Source organism: Mastigoproctus giganteus, chromosome 2 (genome assembly GCF_048544385.1).
Source record: "Mastigoproctus giganteus isolate SK-2022 chromosome 2, ASM4854438v1, whole genome shotgun sequence".
Lineage (NCBI taxonomy): Eukaryota > Metazoa > Arthropoda > Arachnida > Uropygi > Thelyphonidae > Mastigoproctus > Mastigoproctus giganteus.
The window spans coordinates 9,248,410-9,271,636 of NC_143576.1; the positions used below are offsets into that span (position 1 = coordinate 9,248,410).

General features: G+C 40.6%; 2 protein-coding genes across 7 annotated transcripts in view; both read right to left on the minus strand.

Moving 5' to 3' along the window:
* LOC150089152 (teneurin-m-like) overlaps nt 1–23,227 on the minus strand; it is a 936,894-nt gene that overhangs the window by 814,539 nt on the left and 99,128 nt on the right. The gene's annotated exons all lie outside the window — the stretch shown is intronic.
* LOC150089153 (periodic tryptophan protein 1 homolog) lies at nt 19,670–21,046 on the minus strand. The gene has a single exon (XM_090389524.1). The coding sequence runs from the start codon at nt 21,044–21,046 to the stop codon at nt 19,670–19,672; it is 1,377 nt and encodes a 458-aa protein (XP_090245650.1).

A 23,227-nucleotide genomic window follows, 5' to 3' on the forward strand; every position in this document is an offset into this window, starting at 1 on the left:
CAAAGATTTTCGAGCGAAACGTATGTTTCGCAATAGAAACAAAGGACAGTTCTGCACCAAGAAATATTTAATGGAATTAAAAGTTAAAAAACAAGGGACTTTTCTCTTCATAATCAAATACGACAACCTGAAGTGCTTCGACCTTTTTTTTCCAGCTTTGTCTCGCTATCAAAAAGAAGTCTCAAAGAAATCTAGTGATTGCTGTCGAGTACAGTTAATCTCAGCTCAATAAACTCTTTCGCTCTGTTTTTACTTAGTCCAATAAAGAAAATTTCTTACAAAAAACAGTGCCGATTTTTTTTTTCTTATTGGTTTCTTACAAAGATGAGATTCCGACGTTTTAAACATGAATGCTACTTCCTAATTTTCTTACTTTTAAAAGATTAATTTCAGAAAAAAATCTCGTAGTGGGTTGTCTTTTTTTTTTTCTTTTAAGTCATACTTGCTGACGATGATATCAAAGGTATATCACGGGTGGGTATGTGCGCACGCATGATGTTGGTGAGGTAGTAAGGGCCTTTGGGAGTGAGGGCCAATATTGGAGAGCGTTTAGTAGGGATCAGATGAAAAGAATTGTAAACCCTAATTATAAAAAGTTTCATCTAAGTAAGACAGGAAAAGTGGTGCAATGTTTGAATCTTTCCTTAATTTCAGCAGGGGATACTACTAGCGAGAAGGTAAAGCTAAAATCAAGATAACAAATATGTATTGAGCGACGGATCCCTAGCATCATCATACAACTACGTCACATGAAAGCATCTACATGGTAACCACTCATCTCAGTTCTATTCGGAGGTCCATCGAGAATATTATTGTCAGAAAATTGCTTTGGTGGCCTCGGAAACAAGAGGATGCAGTCTATGCATGAAGATGTAGAACCCCCTTGTGTATTTGCATACCAGCACATACAGAAAAGGGGAGTGTATGATCAAGCGGACGAGAAGAGTGATAAACGCGCAAATATGGAGCCCATGCACGTGCTCTGTGGATCGAAGAAACAGCTAGGAAAGGAAAGAGCCGGTTGTGGAATGTGACAGCCATGATGTATAGTGGCCAAGCGTTAGCCGGAATCCAATCTTAAATTTCCTTCTCCTTGGACTCGTAGTGGCCAATATTATGTAAACGAACAGGTTACGGGCTACATATAAAAAGTCCATTAAATCAAAGTGGAAAGATAAAATTCCCTTTCCAGTCCCTTAAGCCTCCACTTAATCGAACAAAATTCCCAACTCCCCTACGAGTTATGCATCTAATTTAGCAACCCGCTTATTGAAAGACATTGGGTATAACAGTCCCCTTACAAGCACTAAACGAATAGAACATTTTTAAGAAAACGGCCTTGTCTTTCCCTATCTCATAATTAACTGCAGGAAAGAGTTTGTCTGTCGTGTCGGGCCGTGCTGTTTTCTGTTTAATCACTACGGCAACCCGAAGAAGAGAAAGTCGAAACAAGAAAGAAAAAAAGACATTTCATGTGGAGTCATCGATTCTTTTGCTGCTATTTTGCCTGGCGGACATTAAGGAGAATTAGAAGCGGCAAGAGATACTCGTGCTTTTAACATGCACTGCTGAATAAAACCGAGCTGAGTTAGAAGAGAGAGAGGAAGGAAGGAAGGGGGATAAAAAAAAAAGGAGCGCGTGCCTTCTTTCCTTACGTTAAATTATGTATAGCGAAATACGGACGAACATTTTTCAGTTGCAAGGATTGCCAATGATTGTTAGAGGTATTGTAAATTTTTAACGTGCTACTGATGAGAAGTAGGATGCTCTAAGCAAAGAGGATTTCTTCCTTAAGACAGGGAAAGTACCCGAACATTTCTCCGAAAGCCTTTTACAATCGAGAGTATTTTAGTCTTTGAGAGCAAGAAAATGGCTCATTTTTAGCGTGCAGGAGCTGCTGGAGCTATTTTGGAACCAAACTGAAGTCTGAGAAATGAAATTAGATGACTTTGAAGGGTGTTTCGGATTTGAAATGCAACCTGCGAATTTCTATCCTTCGATGTTCTCTTTCCGTGTTCTTAATATCAGCGAGACCTCTTTCATTTATTCTTCCCCCGCAGAAACAGGATTACCAACTCCCTTTATTTCTTCTGCAGGCTTAAGAAACAAAACTTAGAAGAAATTCCTAAGCGGGTCTTAGGCTCTGAATATAACATCCGTAAATCAATATGAGTGTAAGTAGCTGCTGCGAGAAACAAGGATAGCGAGAGATTACGGACGACCTCTCTGGATGGCAACATTTCGCGCCATGTTTTACAGCTACGCCATCTGGTTATCCTTCCTCATTACTTTTATATTCCGTCCGAAATGTGTTTCAATATTCGTTATATAAATTTTTACAACGCGGCGCCTTCGACATCCGTAATGCCTTCATTCGTTGATCACCACCACATAATCGAATCTGAACTCTCCGATTTTCTTTTCTTAGGTTTAGTTTTAGAAAGCGACATTCCAGTACAATTAACCAAAGCCAAATCTCATCTGTAAAGTAAACAAACGCCGCACAATCTGGCTCTGTACAGAAACACCGCCAGATCCTCAACTCCTTTTTCCATCCGACTCGTGATGAATTGGGGAAGTCTAAGAAATCTCTCAGTTAACAAAGGAATGGCACGTTGTTCACGAATGAATGATAACTTCCATACTTTAATAAAGAGGAACTGATTAAAAGCGAAATGACGATCTTGTGACCTGTTCTTGTTGCTCCGTGAATTGTAGTTAGCTATTCAAATAAATATTCTCCGGATTTAATTAAAATCGCTCCGGAATTAATAATCGTTTCAATTATGTGCAGCAGTTCATGTCCAACCGTAAATTACTTCTGTCATTACGCAAATACCACTTATTGTATAATTCCGATGCGCAATGTGTGATGTTCTGATTTCCAAACACCACCGCTCTAAGGTAAAAAATCAAAATTTAAATAAATGTCGTTTAATTGTTGTTACAAATAATACCTTTCTTCTCGAGGGTAACGCTTTAGGGATGATATGTGGTTATGTCCTGAGACCACCGGTCTCAAGTGGAAGCGCAACAGCAACTAAAACTATAGGGGGACAGTATATTGTGACGTATTGAAATGCGGTAAATTTTAACATTATTAATTCAGTCTTTTTGTGGATACGAACACGTCCATCAGACTGGGGGAACATGCAGCTGGATCAGTTTCCGTTGATTCAAAGTCCAAGACGGGGACGTTCGTGTTTTGTTATCAGTAACTTGTGGACTGCAGCCTTCGGTGAAAATTTATGGCACGCAACTCTGTACGTGTTGTTGAAACATCTAAAAAACTCACAGCTCCAAATTCAGATGATTCTCAGGGGGGTTTGAGGGCGAGATGAAGTAACCAGTTGTCTTAAGATGCGTCGGCTCATATCTACCAGTTTTTTCGCCTAACAAGTAGCTTCTTTGACTCGGTGTACTCTCTGAATTAAAATTCCTGAAGCACATGGCCAACTGGAGATTGATTAATTCATGAGAACACCACGCTCAAAGATTTTACAGAAGTGTCATTCAACTAGCATTATCCACTGAAATCCTTAGCTCTGTCCATATGCTTATCGTTTTTCAGTGGAAAAAAGAGAAAGTGAGGGATGAGGAAATCGGGTAATGAACTTCGCAAGCAAGATCTCTATTCTGCGCCACCTCTGCTCTAATGCACGTACAAAATATATGATGCGCTTATGCCTTCTTTACCAGTTGGGTACAGAAGGTGTAAGCTTCTCCCGTTATTTAATCCTATTTTGGATATCTGAGGTCAAGGAAATATCCGTTTCCATTAGTTTTCTCCAATGTTCCATTGCGCAAAATTCTACTAATTCTGGGGGAACAGATCGTATACACCCCTCGTCAATGAGAGCAAAGAAAACTTTTAAAAAAAGATGGACGTCAGAACGATCATTATACGTGCACTAGGAAATTATGAGTTCATAGCCAATTTCCATTCATCTGGTGGGATTATCACGGTTCGTTCCAGGCTCTGCGCGTAGTTATTAAAGGTTGTTGAAGAGAAAGTTCTGGAAGTGTTACAGAGATGCTGCGTAGTCGATCTCGCGGGCTCCTGTGACTTTTTAATGGTAATTGCGTTCAGTACGATCATCTCGACAACTCAATTTTATTTCCATTAATGGCGTACGGACGGTTGTTTATGATCTCGTGCGACCTTCCGTTCCCCCAAAAGTGAAATTTCAACTGTTCTAATTCTTATCTCTCGCCGATAATTAGAAAACTTTAAAAAGTTTGTCAATTAGTCCAACATTTGGGCCCAAAAATAAGAGTGGAGAAAAAGTGCAAACATTTGGCGGACCCGGTGTCGTGTGGAGTGATGAAAGCGAGCGTTCCTTAACGTGTAAAACAATTAAATCCTAATTCCCATTCAGGTTTTCCCTCCTACCTCACGCCTCTTCGTATATATAATTTGCCCCTGTGAAAATTCCGAACTTTAAATTACCTGCGAATTATTTTTCTGCGCGCGAGCGAAAGTTCGCGAAGACAGGATACGAGAAACGCCGGTCCTCCCGTTCTCATTTAAGTTTTTAATTAGACCTCCGCACGTGCAAGAAGAGAGCGCGGCTTCGGTATGATTGCCGGGACGAAGAAAAGTTCCCCTTCGCTGTGTTTCTTCTAATTTAATTAGCGGGCAAGCAGAATTGCAGATTTTCAGCACGAGGTACATGGCAACGTGCGATTCAGAAGTGGAAAGCACCAAGTTCGGAACATGCGCGCTGCAATCATCGCGCAAAGCCAACAAAAGGAAGCCAATTTTAACTAATTTAATTATGCTTCGCGTGGGCGGGGGGGGCGTGGAAAAACGAAAAGAAATATGGCGACTAAATTACACACAACTGGATTTCCGTTCTTTTAATTAGCGGCGCAACTGTATTATTAGAGGATGAATCTAATTAATTCATTTCACTTTGCAAACAATGATGAAAGGAAGGTTATAATCTTTACTCTATTAAAAGATAAAGAGAATTTCCGATTTTTTATGGTGGGTTCAAAGATCGGCTGGAATTAGCAGTTGTAATCCGATGATCTTCGATTGGTGGAAGTATGTTCTTCTCCGAAGGGCCTTCTTTGAAGAGGGCCACAAAAAGAAGTTGAATTATTGCAAACTCGCTTTTTAATGACTATGCCATTCAACTCCATCCAATCGACACACCCACTCCTGTTTCTAATTGGGCTGCATCGAAAAATGGATGGGCTGCCGCCTTTTTTACACCACACATTCCACCCTCTCAAATTTCAGCTTTACCAGTTACTCCTGCGAGCTCCTTGAATCCACACAGAATAATTTAATCTGTGTACTGCACGCGTTGTTCAAATAGATAAGCCTAACGTCCATCACTCTTTGCAATACGCATAAGTAATAAAACAATAAATTACCAATCCACGAACTTGTACACTCCAATGGTTTTGAACTACGTGCACCCCTTATATCAAAGGGATTAAGGTGTAGTTTCTTTGAAGTGTGGGCACTTCCCACTTAATTAATTATACTATTATTTATATAATAAAAATAATTTAAATTATTATCCATGCACTGACACTTATGTAAAAAAGAGGCTTTTATAATAACTGATTTATAATTTGTTTCAAAAATACACGACAAATATCAAAATGTAAAAATAAATTATGAATTCAGTTCTTCCAAGTCTAACTACATGCTGGGATCATCCTCACTATACCTTAGTCATGCCTCTGAATTTCGGTACGCTGATTCCGAATATGGCCTTCATTTCGGTGTAGCTTTAATGGCTTGCAGAAATTAAAGAATATATTCTATACAATAACAATAATTTTTTATAAGAAGGAACAGAGCAATAATTTGCTCTGTTCAAATTAAAAGCCAGAAATTAAAGTAAAACCCTCCTCCGGTTAACCAAAAAAAAAGTTTCTTTAAAAATGTACACCCTGTGGGAGAGGAAGTGTGGAAATATAAATCAGCAGGCCATTCTCTTCTTTTCTACTGCTGATCTATCCCATCCCACTGTCCCAGAGGCAGAGAACTGAGTGAAACCAACTTACAAACAAAGAGAACCCCAGCATCAAGAAATCCTACAGATATTCCATTTATAGTCAATACTTGGTCTTCTCTAACACATGTTTTTAATGTATATACTCTTCTTCAATATAAACAGAGAGCAATAGGAATCAAGTCTATTGTGAAGAAACAGAGATTTTAATCGAACTGTCTAAGAAAAGACGCGACTCCTCTGGATAAGAAACTAATACTGTTTCTTAATAAATATCAATCAAATCGAAACACCATAAGAATTCTGAAACAGTGTAAAACGTGCATGCATAAGTGATATGTTCTTTTTTTTTTGTATGTGGAAGTCTTCTACCTGGAACCCAGTATGGATCCAGCTTTTTTTTTTAAAAAGACGTTTAAGAGACTGATTTGGCAAGCCCTCATCCCTCACTAAACCATTCAATTCTTGCTGATTCAGGAAATGCGTTGCTTTACTTTGACAGGTTTCTGAGGTGAAATCTCACCTGTTCAACAGATTCACCATCATATTTTGATGATCCTTCTCTGAATGTTGGATTGGAAAATGTTCGGTCTTCAATGTCTGGCTGCTGTTGTTGCTGATGCGCAGTTTTAGGCGCATCAGCAACAACAGTTTGCTGATGGTGAGTATTATGTGCCCTTTTTAATTGTATTAGTTTACATAGTATGCAATGATGTTTGCTAAGATATGCATGATTTCACGAGAAGATCCTTTCAGCAATCTTAGCAGCTGACAATGAGTTTATCTACATATATTGAAACTTCTGAATATCTTTCCTTTTTTTTTCATTTAGATTTACCTATTATGGTGAAAAACAGCTTGAGTGAGAGAGTCAAGAGGGGGATGCAGGAATTGTGACCGTGACACATTTAATTATCTAAAAGCAGTGTTCACGACCTCCACCCTGATATGTGGAGCGATAACAGGAGGGCTGCACCACTGGGGACAAAAGTTAACTTCCAGCAAGTGTGCGATGTCTGATGTCATAAGATGAATTTTTTAAGCGTCTCACTATCATACTGACTGTGCAGGTCAATGTGGAAAGAACTTGTGCCAGGAATTTTTGGAATGGCAGATTTAAAACAGCTGTCCTCTGTAGAGAGTGCTTGTCAGGTGAGCAAGCTCCATTATGAAAAATAGTATTAGTTTACGCAAATCGATACAGGAAATGCAGATATAGATTGTTAGATACAACCCTGTCTAAAAAATCGAAACAGGTCAGCCATGTACAGAAATAACTCAAATTGTGTATGCCGGCTCTGCAGAAAAGCCTGAATTAGTGGATGAAATCCGAATTAAGAAAGCCAACCAAGCTGACAGAAGCAGAAGTTAGCCCATCATGCAGAGTGAACGAAGTAACCAATCTAAAACTGTACATCGCACAGCAGATGGCTAAATCCAGGGAAGAATGGACGGCCCGAAGTTCCACAACAGTAGGGCATCGGCAGAGATTCGGACACGCCTGGATAGTTGTTATGCACCATGTTTCCAGCAGTCCCTTAGTCTTCTCTTTATGGTCCTAGAGAATTCAGTAACTTCTACAAACAGACGAGATGTTAATCGATCACAAAACTCGCTCGGCCAATCCAATTTGGCAGTGAAGAAAACTGAGCTGTTTCAAAAGGATGTGTTGGACAATCAGAAAAACTGACAATGGTTAGTTAATCCATATGTTAATTAGCACTCGGGTTGAGAACTTAATTTCAGTGATCCATGGTCAAAAAATTTCAGATGGCGCCCATGTTTCCACAATTATGGACTAATATGGAGAAATAGATATACTACTGGAAATATGCAAAGTCTTTGAATGTTTCCATAACTATTAAAAAATAATATTTCAACATTGAGCCGACTTCAGACTGGTTTCTGTTCGCTGATTTTTTTTCAACCGACACTAGACCCAACAACCAGATCAGTTGTGGGCATGTAATAAATGCTACACAATCCTGGACAGAAACTTGAACACGCACCAATAACTTCCCACCTCCATGCATCAGCATCTCTCCAAGTTATCTGAGCTTATTAAACTAGACAGTCTGCAGAAATCAATAGCACTCTCAAATTCAAGACTACAGGTGATAACTGCACCAAATTCCAGTGGTGGTAAAGAGGTTGCACTGGAGTTTGCTTATCTCACTGCTTGCACCCAACAGAGAATGTTACCACTTACTTACCACGAGCCGAAAGTCAGTGATCACTGTATGCCAAACACTTGCAAAAAGAGTGGCAAACTACATTCAAAACTGAATGCAATAAACGAAAGCTCGTAATTCCGAAACAATCCTCCAGCTGGCCTACATGACGATCATTTCACTAGAGAGATGCACAAAACGAATCATCTAGTTCAATCAAGGATTCCGCTAAGAAATAACAGCCCACAAGGAGACTGCCCATTCGTCAGCTAGGAATGAGGGCAGGTATCCAAAGGATGATAAGCAAACAGATCACTTATTCCCACTAATCACAGCCCCTTCAAGTATGGCAGAAGAAGCCTGTGTGGCCTAATGCCAATACTAATTTCAACGCTTTGGAGGTAAGGATCAGGCGCTGGAGACAGTGGAAGGACACGAAAAAGAAAGGATTTTCAAAAGTTTGTGGGGAATGACAATGCAGTTGAGAAACGCGTTAGATCAGACTCTACTTCGAAAAGGACCATCAAATTTCGATGAAAAATTAAGGGAAATGAGTAAAATATGCTTGTGTGTTGCGATATACTCTTCTAACAGCTTTTTAAATGTTTTCTGTATATTAACCTTATGAAAACGAAAGACTTTAGAAACAACAAAACTGCATATTTAATAAATCACATTTATCCACATAATAAAAAAGTGGATGTAAGGAGTATGCGGCATTCAAAAATCATTTTCTCTCTCTCTCTCTCTTGCCTCTATCTTCCGCATCAATGACGCTACTTCTGGAATCACTTGGGCATTCGTTCAGGCAAAGCTTATATCCTAAGACAGAGTACTTCGATATGGCCGGGCATTCTTCCGTTTGCATCTCCTTCGATATCATTTCACTTCCTCCCTCTCTTATCTCTCCCGAACGAAAGAATGAGCAATGGAGAGAGATGGAGGAAGGTATTTGGATTCTACACTACGTTGCTTGCAATTCTAAAACGCCCGTGAGTGACCTCGATCCGTTAGTGCGGAAGGCTTCCGTACACCATCCACGGAGTCAGTGCCGCGTTCAGACGTGAGAATCTGGCGGTCCACGTCGCCCTTTTCTGTCCAGCCGTCGCCACACCAATTGATTTTCCATTCATCACAGCGGATGACTTTTTGTCATTAATTCTGAGACCATAGTCGGAGTACAGTCGATCACGAAGGGGCGGCGCGATCCTCCTCCGCCACTCTTTCACGAATGTAAATATTTGCAGAGGATATTCGCGGAGAGGGTTGTCGTAGCTAGTTAGTATCGGGATTCACAAGTGACAATGTTTATCGCCGTTTGACGGTTATTAGGCCTATGTCGTACACAATACCCGCCCGGGCTGATATGCTGTGACTCGTTGTGACATTTACGACGATGTCGGATTTCCAAAGAGCAGTCGCCCTGCGAAACACGAAAAGAACGCGTCGAGTAGTTCAGACACATCCTATTTATGTCCTCGAGAATAAAGGTATAAGGGATGACAATTGAGAAGGAAATAATATCTTCCTTCCGGCTCTAGAACGAGGGCTTGCCTCGCAACACTCTAATGGGGATACGAAGAGGAGGAAACCCCCCTGAAATTCAGCATTGATGCGCTCTGCGCAGCAATAAAAAATAAGTTCTTTTGAAATGGCCATTTTAAATGTTCGAGCAGAGAATGTAATTAAAACAAGGCAGATAATTAGTAAAATACGCGGGGCAATCCTCACGAATTGTGACTTTAATGATGGGGCGTTTTGGGTGGGATTATCATCCGATGTGCCTGTTATGCACCCCGTAATTATTTCCCGAACAACTTAAGGCCTTCATTAAACTACATCGTTTATTAAGTGCACAGCCGCGTAATAATAATTGGACTCGATGGACAATAATCAGTCGAAATACATCGCAGCTCTGTCACTGAATCCAATATTTTCCAACTTGTTACGCTTTCCAATTCCGTTTTTGTCTACGCTTGGATCAGTCGTCAGATAACCAAGGAGGAACGTGAAATATTCTGCGCATAAGAAAGAGTTACGCGAGTGGAAGGGCCTCAGAATCTGCTAATTTAATGCAGTTGACTGCTTTGGTGTAGAAAATCACATGGTGACTTCAATCACCAATGACTTCTGCAATGAAATTATCATAGGAATCACTTTCTTACAAATGTGATTCGAACATTTGTAAGCCGTCAACTCGATTCATTAATTAAAAAGGACATTCATCTGAAAAACAAGAGTTTATGGGCAAAAACATAGATGACCATAATCTTCACTCCCAACTGAAATACACTAAAACCCCATAAATCAATAATCCCTAAAAAAATTTCACATTCAAAGACCAAACTGGAACTGAGGGACATCCACCCGTCTATTTCAGTTTGCTACTGATGAAAACAAAACTGGTTTGTGTCCAATGGTGGATTTGACATACGCAAATGAGTCATGGCTTCGATATCCGAAGATATCTTTTAATGAGGAAAAATCCACAATTACATATTTTGTGTTCGCTTCAGGTACTTCGAGTTAGGCCCTCACCATATCTAAATCCGGCCTATGCACATCACTTGTGCGAAGAAAACAATGCCTCCTATCGGGGTGGCTGGCAGCAAAATCTTCTTTCGATTTCAAAGACATCTATTTGTCACCAAAGTCTGAAAAATAATTTCCTCAGCACTGTACTGCTCCGTGCGCGCATGCTCCACATTTCAGGATGTGATTTCTTCGAAGAAAACTGTACATTCAGTTTACTTCGAGAGCTGCGCGTTCAGGTCCCCCTGTTCTTTCCAGTAGTTGATCAGGCCCTTCTGGAGTGGGACCACGATAAATTATTCCACCTGTGACCAGGTGGAATACAAACAGAGCATTTATTTATTTTGTTTTATTTTTTTATTATTATTTTCATTTCACAAAAAATATTATCATTAGCGTATTCAGCAGTCACGTGAATTCGAACTACTGGCAACTCTAAAGCGTGTATCATAGTACTTCCAAGCGGGTTACCAATACAATAAAATGTATTGAAAACGGCTGAAATTTTGAATCGGGCTTAAAGACGAGAACGTAACGCAATTTCCGGTAACTTACAGGAAACAGAATTTCGTCATCAGAAGAATCGATTTTTTTCGTCCTCTGAATGTGCTTTCAGACGAGCGATGTCGCTGTAGTTCTGAATAAACAAATCGCCACGGACAGGTCCCTCCCGCAGCTGCGGATAAACGGGAAAACAAAAAGTCATCGAGCACTTCGCTTCCCGTTCATAATTGCCACCAGGCATTTGCACCCCCGCCCTCTTCTCATCCCCGTTGTTCAAGAAAGACGGATCACGGCCATCGCGAAAGTGACAGACTTATTCTCTCATTTTCAGTTGCCTCCAGCCTTCGTTCTCTTCACGAGACGCTGCAAAAAATGCTTGCGAAATGTGAATTAGACGCGCAGGGAAAAAAAATGGCGGCTATTGAAAATAATTGCGTTTACGAGTCACATTATCTGCGGAAAATGAAAGGCGAGGGGGGAGCAAAAAAAATCCGGCCCTCGTAGATTGCGCCCCAAACTTTCATAGCGTCGCGTTTATCCCACACGTTTAAAATCGAACTGCGTTCATTACACGTACGCCACCTACACCCACATACCCGAATCGAAATGGCCCTCTGTGCGCGTGACAGGTGCCAATTACGTTTATATCAGCGCCGAGCTGAGAGTAAAACGTTCGTTACATCTCTCGCGCTTCCACTCCAAATCCAAAATGCAACGCGGAATCAGAGGGAGATTCTCCAAAAATTGTTATTTTGATCCGCTCATAAATTGGAGAGTAAAAACGAATTCAAATAAAAGTTTATTTGGAAGGGCCGCGATACATTTATTAAAACTTTAACGATTCTTAATTTCTGGCTCTTTTGGGAAAGAGAGGATACGCGAGTGCGCGTTATTAATCACGCAGTTCGCTGAATATTGATTATTCGGACGCGATTCCGCATTCGCATCGTAATACACGAACGGAGAGAAATATTTTATAAACGCTCGTGCATTAGCAATTAGATTTTATTAATTAGAATCACGTTGTCGGCATAATGAACGCGTTTTATTGGAACCTTAAACAGAATTAGACGATATCCTAATGAATGTAAACACGAACAAAATTCTTAATCGGCAGTATATGAAGAAAAATGCGCTAAACACAAACGCGTTAATTGCTATCAACACCGAGGGGGGGGGGGAGATGGTAAGAGAAGGGGGACCTGCTTCCTAAAATCCAGAAAATAAGAGGAAATGTCAACGCGATAATTCCATTTGTATTTTGTCATCAATAATGCATTAAAGTAGCTATAATAGCGAGCTCTCTGTTGCCCTGGTAACGAAAGAGAGCTTTAAAATTAAATAAGCGACTTTTATTGGTACATATAGCGTACACAATTGTTCCCCCAGGTTAAGTTACCATCGGTCAGAATAACGAGCAGAAATACGCAGGTATGAAAGCACGACTTCATCTAACGTTTCAGGCATATTCGTGCATTCCCATCATCAGAGAATTAGCATTTAAGGAGTATGCAGAAAAAACCAAATATACCATCTGGACGTGTGTATGTAAGCGCGGCACCTGTAACGTTCTGTTCATCTCCGCCTCGTGTCGCTGTGAAGAACAGAATCAACTGTAAAAGGCCCAGAAATGTGTTTGGTGTAGATTTGTGCCAATAGGGTGCATGCTCTGTTGTGTTCTGGCCACTTGGCTACCCAGAAGTAAAAGTCACCTGAAATTATGATTCTGGGTACTCGACCACAGAAAGGGAAGGTGGGCCAGTCTCAGTAAAACAAGTAACGTTTCAAAAGAGACTCAGACCCTCCTGGTGTTATCAGAAGGTAGGCCAGGATCCTCTGTGGGTCCATTCCAGAAAGTGAGAGAGGAAGATAAAAAAAAAAAAAACAAGCTACCCGCGGTGCAGGTTAAAGAGAAAAAAAAAAGTTAAATTTGGCTGTATTGGAGTGGGAACTCAAAGCAGAGCGGGTCAAAAAAAAAAAAAAAAAAAAAAAGAAACATGTTAGACAACTTTAAATATGCACTGACTTCTAGCGCTAAATGGTTATAGTTATCAGTCTGTACCTGACATTTCAACTCATGAGGATGCCTAGATAGACTTTGATCTGCCAACCGAAGCGGACTGGCGGTGAAATCCTTAATCAAAGAAACCTGAAAACCTCCAAAGCTGAAAGGACGTAACAGGAGAGCCCTTATAATAAATCTTCCGCTCAGAACGCAGGTCGATATTGTCGCAGCACACACAGACAGAGCCGCAGTTAGACGATTCGATATATGATAGATCCAGTACACATATATCCATTTCACACATTCATTCCCTCTAAACGTTTGTCCAGTTCCTCCTTGAATTTATTTAAGTTATCAACTTCTACAGCTACAGATGGAAGTTTGTTCCAGCAATCAACAACCTCCTGGCTGAAGGCCAATTTCCGCTCATCTATACTATAACTGTCTTTCCTCAATTTGAATTTATGCTCCCTCAGGTGCGTAATCTGAGCAAAAGGAAGAATCCTATTAGCACTGAGCATGCTCAATCCATTCAAGGTGCCTAATCTGCAGTCGCTACAATTTGCTATTTTCATAACTTAAGCCTTTCTTGGTAGCATTAACCCTTTTTCCCCCCTCACAAATCTTATTGCCTTTCTCTTTACACTCTCAATCAACTCTACATCCTTTCTAAAATGAGGCCTCCAGACCTGTACACAATACTCAAGGTGTGGCCTAACCACCTCCTTATCCCTGCTCGCAAAATTTCTGTATATCATTGACAAGACCCATGACCTGTTCTGGCAGACTGTCTGCATTGCTCAGAAAACTTCATATCTGACTGCACAATTTCTCTTGGGTCTTTTTCATTTTCTACCACCCTAAGTGTAGTGTGCTGGGGTTATTTCTACCCATATGCAGTACTTTGCGTTTGTCAATGCTAAACTTCAGTTGCCACTTCTTAGCCCATTTTCCCAACTTATCTAGATCCAGTTGGAGTAGCATACTGTCTTTACTGTCGTTAACAATCCTGCAAACCTTCGTATCATCTGCAAACTTCCGACATAAGCCCGATTTACATTCGTCAATATCATTGAAAAATGCACAAAAGAACAATGGGCCCAAGAGCGAACCCTGGGGGACTCACTAATTAACATTAGTCCACGAAGAGCAGTGTCTATTAATTACCACCCTCTGTCTTCTCCCACTCAACATCCTTTTATCCATTGTAGCAACTTACCCTTAATACCATTCTGCTCCAATTTGTACAATGGTCTTCAATGCGCAACAGTGTCAAAATTATTTTTGGCATCCAGTTCCTTTGTGACCACATCGTGGTATCCAATAAAATTGGTCAGGCAAGATTTCTCCTTAACAAACCCATGCTGTTTTAACTACAGTCTTGTCTAGATGATATCGCAATGCTTTTTAACCAGACTGTCCATTATTTTCCCATGAACATGGATTCGAATGGCATCCCTTAAAAAAATAAATAATCGTAAGTAATGTTAAGTCAGAAAGTTGGTGGGCTGGGCAGAAGAAAGAATAAACGTGGAAAAGGGCCGTGCAGAATACGTGTACACACACGCATGCGTATTTAGAGTGGAGAAGGCGCGTTTTGAAAAATGGTGGAAATTAAATAAAAAGGAAAATCTCTGGAAGCCGAAGAACTGAACACCTACCAGATAATAATATAAGGCGAAAGGGAGAGCGTGATGGGAGCAGAGACAAAAACAGCTCGAGGAAAAGAAAGAAACATCTACTGTTGTTGTCGGGCGCCTACAGGCACACTGACGTAACACTTGTGAAGTAATGCCCATCTTTTTAAAATATTCGGGTTTTTATGGAAAAGAAGCTCTGTGGTTTACGTACGTGTCACCATAGCAACAGCAATCTTGCTCGAGGAGAAAAGCAACTTTTATCCGTTGTAAGAGCGAGCGGTTTCGCATTTCGCCGCTTATTCTTTTAACAGCAATCCACCAATTGAGTATGAAATTAGGCTTTCGGCGCATGAGCTGTCGCACCTAGCAACATCGGCGAGATATTTGTTCCCCGTCCTTCAACAACGCCACCCTTACACGTACACCAATGAACTTTTAATCTCCGTTTGATCGTAGGCAGAATGCACGAAGGGAGATCAAAGGTGAAAGACGAAGAAATTGGACCACAATGCGCTACTTCTTTTGCCCTCACAAAAAATGAAGCTGTTCCAATTAATTCATCCGCGAAAGCCACTACATTACGGTTTATTTGCAAGCGTGGTCCACTTCCAGAAAGGAAGAGATTATCAGTTCTCAGCACGCCGGTACACTCATCATCCACAGCAAAATTCGTTAACAAAATTGCAAATTCATCGGAATTCAAATCGTATTAGGACTTCTTGAGGATTCTTCGGTGTACGCCAATCTCCAAGAAGACCTTTGGAAACAGCAAATTTCTAAAATATCTTGAGAGTTAATTCTTCTTCCTGGAAAGAAAAAAAAAATGTTCTCTTTTCCAACTGAGAAAAATTTCTATTATGGTAAATGAGTAGATCTCAGCGACTTTCAACACGAAGTCATCGTAAGATCCCACATTAGCAATTAATGTTGATGGTGCCATTATAATAGTGCTGTTACAGCAGCGAAATATTCGGGCAGACCGCGGAAATTGACGAGAACATAACGAAAATGGCCCTCTGGAGAGTACATGGATCCCGTCAGTTCTCATCAAATACTAACAACCAGATATTCACATGAGCCACCGAACTCCCTTTTTGGAGTTTATAGAAAAGCTGTAGCAGACAAACCAAGCATCACAGCAGGAAATATAAAACGTAAAGTTTCCCCGCGTAACTTTTTTCTGCTGGCCGTTTTGGTCTGGTGGATCCCCAGGAACCGTTATTTACCAGATGGTCGTCCCAACTACGAAGTTTGGTGGAGGTGCTGTCACTATCTGTGGGTGGTTTGGATTGGACAATTGTTTGTTGTTCTTGGAGCAATGAATAGAACTGATACTGTGGACATTTCTGATGTGTTTACATTGAGGCAGTAGAATGGGAGGGGCCTCTTTTCTGTTTCAGCATGATGACGTCTCGTCATACTGCTCATCCTGTGCTACGTTTGAAGTCATGGGCGAGCAAATACTTCATTGACATTCCCTGAGCTCCGACCTTAATTCCACTGAACACCTCGTGCCAAGGCGCCCACAATCAGCAGCTGAATTGACTGCTACATTGAAGAAGAAATGGACCAAAATACCACCTACACGTTATCAAAAATTTCTTTGGAATCTACGGACAAGGATACAACTTTGAGTGAACTATTAAATATTATATCAATCAAAAGTTCTTTGAAGCACGCAACGTCCAGTTTCTTTTGGCAATATAGCGTACATCCCAATCGAGTTAAGATGTAAAACGATCGAAACTAATCCGGTAAGGAATTTCAACAGAACGCTTTTACAGATTACCAAAAGAAATCGAGAATTAAACTTACCTTGTCGAATAGGATTTCGGTAGAATCGCAAAACAAGTTTGATCAATTGAATATTTTGGGTGTCGTACAAATAACTGCAACTGCCTAGCAAGGAGTGGAGAAGAGATGCTTTGCTGTCTCACCACACACATTCTTGGTGAGTAACTCAGCCTAAAGCAGAAAGCCCACAACAGGCCAATGAGGCGGACTCAAGAGAGTGGGAACATTTCTTCTCCAAAATTCGCGCAACGAGCGAGAGTCCGACCCACGATCATCAGGAGGACCTTTATGAACAGTAAAACAAGAAGCAATCGGAATTGATAAAACACCGAAGGGGGATGGCAAAACAAATCGCCGCCATAAAGTACGAAAGAGATGCCATTCGACCTGCAGGGGTTCCGATGGCCGCATAAACACGAGCAGTCACGCTCAGCGTCTTACCAAAAACTTCCCTCGCAGTCCCCCCCCTCAACGAAAACGAACAGCATCGATAATTGCGCATCGGTTTTAATCCGGCAGTCGGCGATGACACCAGACAGTCGGCAAGTTATTGATGGGACATTACCTTCCGGTATGTCGACGGGTGGTTGCAGCAAAATATCTAGGTTACTGTGAAACGGAACGATCAGTGACAATGGCTCGGCCGGGTCGTTACGAATAGACAATCCGTCGTTGTCGCCGAAATCGGATGTAACACGCATGCTCCGTGGGTGCGTGCCTGTAAGGATACCTTAACGCGTTGTTATATTCGCGGCATTAAGGTCGAAATCTTCTTTCTTGTCAACTTTCGTAGTAAAGAAGGTCTGCGAAGAAGAATTTGCGCAATTTGGCAAGGACCCAGGTCCTCAATTATTACGACGACGGAGCACGGATGGGAGTAGTAAAAACTGCGCACCTTCGGACAGCGCGCGATGAAGTAATTTCGTCTTTGGATGAACCCGATGGAATTGGAAAATATTACGGAAAAGTAAACAAAATCGACAGCGCTTTAGAGCCAATTTCGGCCCTGCATGCCCGAAAATGGAAACAACTGACGACACTTATTTCGTGGAACGCTTTCTCCCCTTTCCAGTTACGTTTTATCGCAATCAATCAATTTTTGGAGTGGCCATCTCCAAATGCCATCTTTCGGCGCCACTAAGCACATTTGTGACACAGAGCGCATGTGCGAAGGGATACAAAATGGCGTGTTCGGATCAGCTTCATATTCAATTTCGATTCTTCATTCTGAACAAAAACAATTGAATTCCTCAACGAAATTGGGAGAAAGAAGAGCACAGTTTCCCGTGCTGGTGCAGCAATACAATCTTCCAATTAAGTGCATCTATTACAGTGCAGCTGAGCGTGTTCGTTTCCAGCTCTTCCCCATTTAGTCTTCCATATGAGTTTGCTTCCAAACGAGATGATTAAGTTTAATAAGGAAGTCCAAGGAATTAAAGGTCTTTGCGGAACCTTTCGTGAACGAGAAGTTGGAGTCTATTATTTACTAACCTCACAAGTGCAGTGACAGGGGGCCTTAATACGTAAGGAGAATCCTGAAACTACCATCCTTCCGTGACAACGATCTCCCTACCATCTGTTGGTGTTCTAATGAGTTGCATGTTCGCCCACTTTCAGCTGACGAATTCCCCAACTTATATTTTGATTTCGAATTTTGGCCCATTACATGGAAATACGGGTTATGTTCGTTATAAAGCACGTTTTGCAGAAACTCCATGCAGCTTTGGCATCGCGGGTCATATTAAATTCAAGAGTAACTTCAAGTGTCTTTACGTTAACGAGGGAAGTCCCTCGGGGTTCAATGGTTGGTCCCTTACTGTTTAATATTTATATAAACTATAAATATTATTAATATAAATCGATATAAACTAACCCAAATTGAAAATAGTTTCTGTCCAGGGAGGTCCCTCAGTGTTAATTCTTTGGTCTATTACAGTTTAAATATTGGAACATTACGCATGCGTTAGATATGTCCGAATTCAGTTCGGGAAGTTAATTTACAATAAACATTGGCAAAAGACCAACTCAATATTGCAAAATTCAAATTTGTAACTTCTGCGCATTCAACCAGAAAAAGAGGTGGTTTAAAACTTTAGTAAATTATTTTCAGATTTCTTACCATGAGTTTCTTAGAGTGCTTTTTTCCTTCCATGCTTTCTTTACTCCTTTTCTTTCTTTTTCTTATTGTAAATGCATTAAAGAAAATAAATAAAGCGCACTTGGTTATATTGAGATGTTTAACTTATGAACTGGTAATCGGACAATTTCAGGTGATGATGCTATTGAATAATAAGACTTCTTGATCTTGCTGCACGACTCTCAATTTTCTGGTGTTGCATCAGCGACTTAGATCATATTGCACCTTATTTATTATATCTGTAAATTTCGCTCTGTTCCGTGGTCGATTTGTTGTTTGCTGGACGAAAAATCTGAGTTTCCGGGAGAGAAAACCATGCTACTCTCGCCTGAGACAACTAACTCAACTACATCATGAAAAGGACCATAAAAATTCCTACCATCATCGACGGAATTCGAACTCAGCTATTGCTGAGTACTTTGGTAAAGTACACGTATAATTTACTTTCCAAATATACTTAACAGACAAGATGAATTTCCTTATATTTCTAAGGAACAAAAATCTGCTGGAGCAGCTTCACATTCCTTATATTTTTAGCAACAGAGTGAAAAATCGAAACATCACAAAAGATATTTCGGCAGCAGCTCGCACTGATACCACCATTCCATATTAAGGCTTAGGACACTTCTCAATACGAGTACCACGTTCTGCGATTAGTTTAAGAATTTTTAAGGACTTTCTCAATAGATCACAGAAATGTCATATTCGGGGGCTTGTAAAACTGGAATATTCAAAACAACCTCGTTGTGAAATTTATCCTCATATTCTTGAGACACACACAAAATTGCTAACAACATCTGAACTTAAAAAAAAATATATATATACATTTATTGTTTCAATTTAGCAAACTAGTCGGTGCAATTTTCAAAGAACTTCGGAGTTTCCGCTTTCATCTGGAGCTTCGAGTTTGATTACGTCTTATCCTGGTCAGAGGAATTTTGAACTGCGCCATCCTGAAGAACATTAATAACGTTAATTCCGGGAATGCCATTTCCTACAACTGCCACTATTTTGGGGTCATCCGGACAAGATTCGACCATCCAAATTGGTCTCAGCAGCGGATTGTTTACTTGTATTAGATTGGGATTGTCTTGACTCACGTCCCACACTTTCATCTTTTGATCGCTGGAGACAGTTACCAGACGATTAAGATCTTTAATCACCGTAAATCCTGTCACTGCTTCTTCGTGGGCGTTGAAAGAAAATAGAGGCAAAGGATGCCGAATGTCTACACGAACTACACAACCATCACTTCCTGATGCCGTAAACTGCACGGGATTTACGAGACTCCACAACACCTTTTCTACTTTTTCAGGTAGAAACCACCTTTGGCAGTAACTGTCTGGACTTCGGGAATCGTGAATAATCACTGAACTGTCGTAAGAGCCGCTCAAGATAACGGAATCTTCCCTGGGACTCCAACTTAAAGATTGTACTTCGGCTGTGTGTTGTCTGAAGACAGTGATGGGCATGCGTTTTGAAACGTCCCAAAGAATAACGTTGGTGTCCACGGAAGCAGTGGCAATTACGTTTTCAACGAGCGTGTTGTATCTCAGGTCCAAAACGGCATCGCCCATCGGACTCAAACCATCCGTATCTGGTTTAGCCTCCAATGAACAGATTGGTTTTCTGGGATTCATAACATCCGCATCCCAAATAGTGACGACAGGCACTTTGTGTCCAACTGCTACGAAACTGCCAACTCCAGATGTAGGGCTGGTGCAAAACCATTCTAAGGACAGAGGCCAGTGAGGAAGAAGAAAGTCATGGTGGATACGAAGGCGATTCTGCTTGTGGTCATAAACGTAGATTTCCATTACTCCAGCGTCGTCATCAATACGGCCAACAGCCAAAAGACTATCATTTGGATCAATCAAATCTTCATCCGCTGAATCGCTGCTGTCATTTGACTGTACCATGCAAGGATCTTCTTCATTGGTTGCATACATAACGAGATTGTCCATGGCAATATCATCCCCTATTTCCTCGTCGTATTTATCCATTGCGTATCTCGACACGATTGTGTCGTAGTACCGCCTCTTTCGCTTTCTTTTCTCTGACCTACAGAGTGCGTTATCTTGTTCGTTGGCTTCCCCTTCATCTTCACTACAATAATGGATGGAGTTTGTCTTTTCGATAAGTGGTCTCAGTTCCTCTTCTGTGAAAACAACCCTCTTAGGGTTTTGGCTTGCACAGCCTTTTGGGATCCAGGACATGCAAGAAGGAAACGTCCTCTCTGCGATCTTTAACTTTCCACAGTTCAAATTTCTTTCTGGTTTGCCCAACATGCCGGAAAAACTCCAGTAACCCGTATACAAACCAGTTTATCTCATGTATTTTTTCAACTTACCACTGCACAGGAAATAGTTGTTGATTTAAACAACGGTCTGCTTGCTATTTGCTCAAACAATGAACTCTAAACTATTCTAACCTTTCAAAATTGTTGGAAAACAGTATTGTTAGGAAAATTAACGTTGCAAAAAGGTTGTGTCCCTAAGCATATTCTAAATCCCAAAATTCTGAAAATAAGGATAGGAGATCTTATCACAATATTTCTTTGCGGCAGAGGAATGGGGCTGTTTATCTGATTTGCTTTCTGGGAGAACTCCAGCTTCATAAGCTGCTTTTCTTAATACTAGTAAATCTGAAAAAAAAAAAAAAAAAGGAAATTAGGAAAACATGGTGCCGAATATTTGGCATCCATCCATTCATCCGACTTTGCCCTTATCAAGCAATGAGCAGACATCCAAAACATACTTACATTTATTTAAAGGGAGTGCTCAAAATTTTATTTAAAAAAAGGCCAAATTTCTACTGGTCAAAATTTTAATGAAATTTCGGATTGTTCGACAAATATAAAAATTTCCGTCCACTGGAAGTCGAGTTGCTACATGCGGGCGAACAGACGGGCAAGGTGTAGAGAAAGGGTTTCACCCATATGCGAATCTAAAATAACTGGAGGCCCTCGGATGGTAAGTATCCACTTCGGATCGATCAGTTGAAGCCCACAATGTTCAAATCTATCTGAGATAGAAAAGCAAACCCTGGAACCTCTTTGAAACAGGTGTCAAAGGCAAAGTTACTATTCTTTCTAGGAGAACCACAACGCCATCGGCTACCTCTTTTAATTCCAGTAAATCTAAACATGTTCTTCGTTCAGAGATTTTTCGTGAGAAAAGATTTCAGGAAATCTGAGAAGATGCAAAAGAAAGCGAACAACCAATAGCGAGTTATAAAAATTTTCGATGAATAATGGGGATTCGAGGTCAACGGGGATGATAATTACAATCGTCAAATGAACTAGGGCCATTTTGGGACGGAAGGAAAAATATTCTGCAGTTTAGGAATCAGTGAGCAGACTGAATGGGAGCTTTATATTTGGAAGTGACAAATACCGACAGCTAACGGACAACATTGTTTGCACTAAAGATTATTCTCTTGATTAATTAACGCGATCGTGAGATCTGTGGTAATTAGCCATTCACCGCTCTTCACCACCACAAAGTCTTGCCAAAGCAACCGCATGCGAAAAGCGAATAAAAATGCTCTAATGTAGATGAGCTTCGTTTAACTGCAGCTAAATCATATCTGATGAAGATAATACGAAACGTAATTAGAGGTTGACGGATTTAAATTAAGAATAGTACACTTAGTCCATTTACAAGCCGGACGTTGGAATTTGGTTGTTTTAAATAAGCAACCCCAAATGTCTTCAAATAAGAATCGCTTCAGTTTTTGATGGGATGGATGGATGGATAATCTCAAGCGCCAGTTGCGACTAGAAATCGTATCATGGAGAGTGAGTTTTGAAACTTCCATGTCACTGGGTGAATGAGGACAGATACTTAAAGAAAGCAGATGCCCCCCTTGGGAAGGTTAACTTCATCTGTAGGAGGATTTATAAATATATTTAAACTGCAATTTTATATTTTATGATTTTCCAAAAATAGACTTTTCGATTGCAACCGCGTTCAAATCTCACTGGAAGTTGAATTTCTTTGAAAAAAGAAATACAGAAGACTTGTTTAAGAGCACTTGCGACAGAAGAGCGTGCAAATGATGAAATATTCTCCGATGACTACCCGAACCTCCATTACCCTCAGTTAATTTAAATTAATCGATCGGGTTAAGCGAGATCATTTTTTGTTGCATGTTTCCGCAGCTCGTGGGTGGTATGCACCTGTAATACATCTTAAGTTGTAGCTTTTGAGAATGTGGCGAAAGAAAAGTTAAAAAAGGATCTGCTGATAGCAGTCAAGTTGTTTGTTTAGTTACTGATTAGTACACCGTTAAGTTGATTAAATGGAATAAGTGAATGCGTTTCTTAGGGAAAGCAAGGCAAGACCCCGGCAAAGGCAGAAGTAGGAGAAGAACATTATCCTAATCATTAAAAAGGGGGTATTAACATTTCTTGTAAAGGACATCGCGGTTATGTAACGCTGATCGACAATGTCTTCTCTTTTACGCTT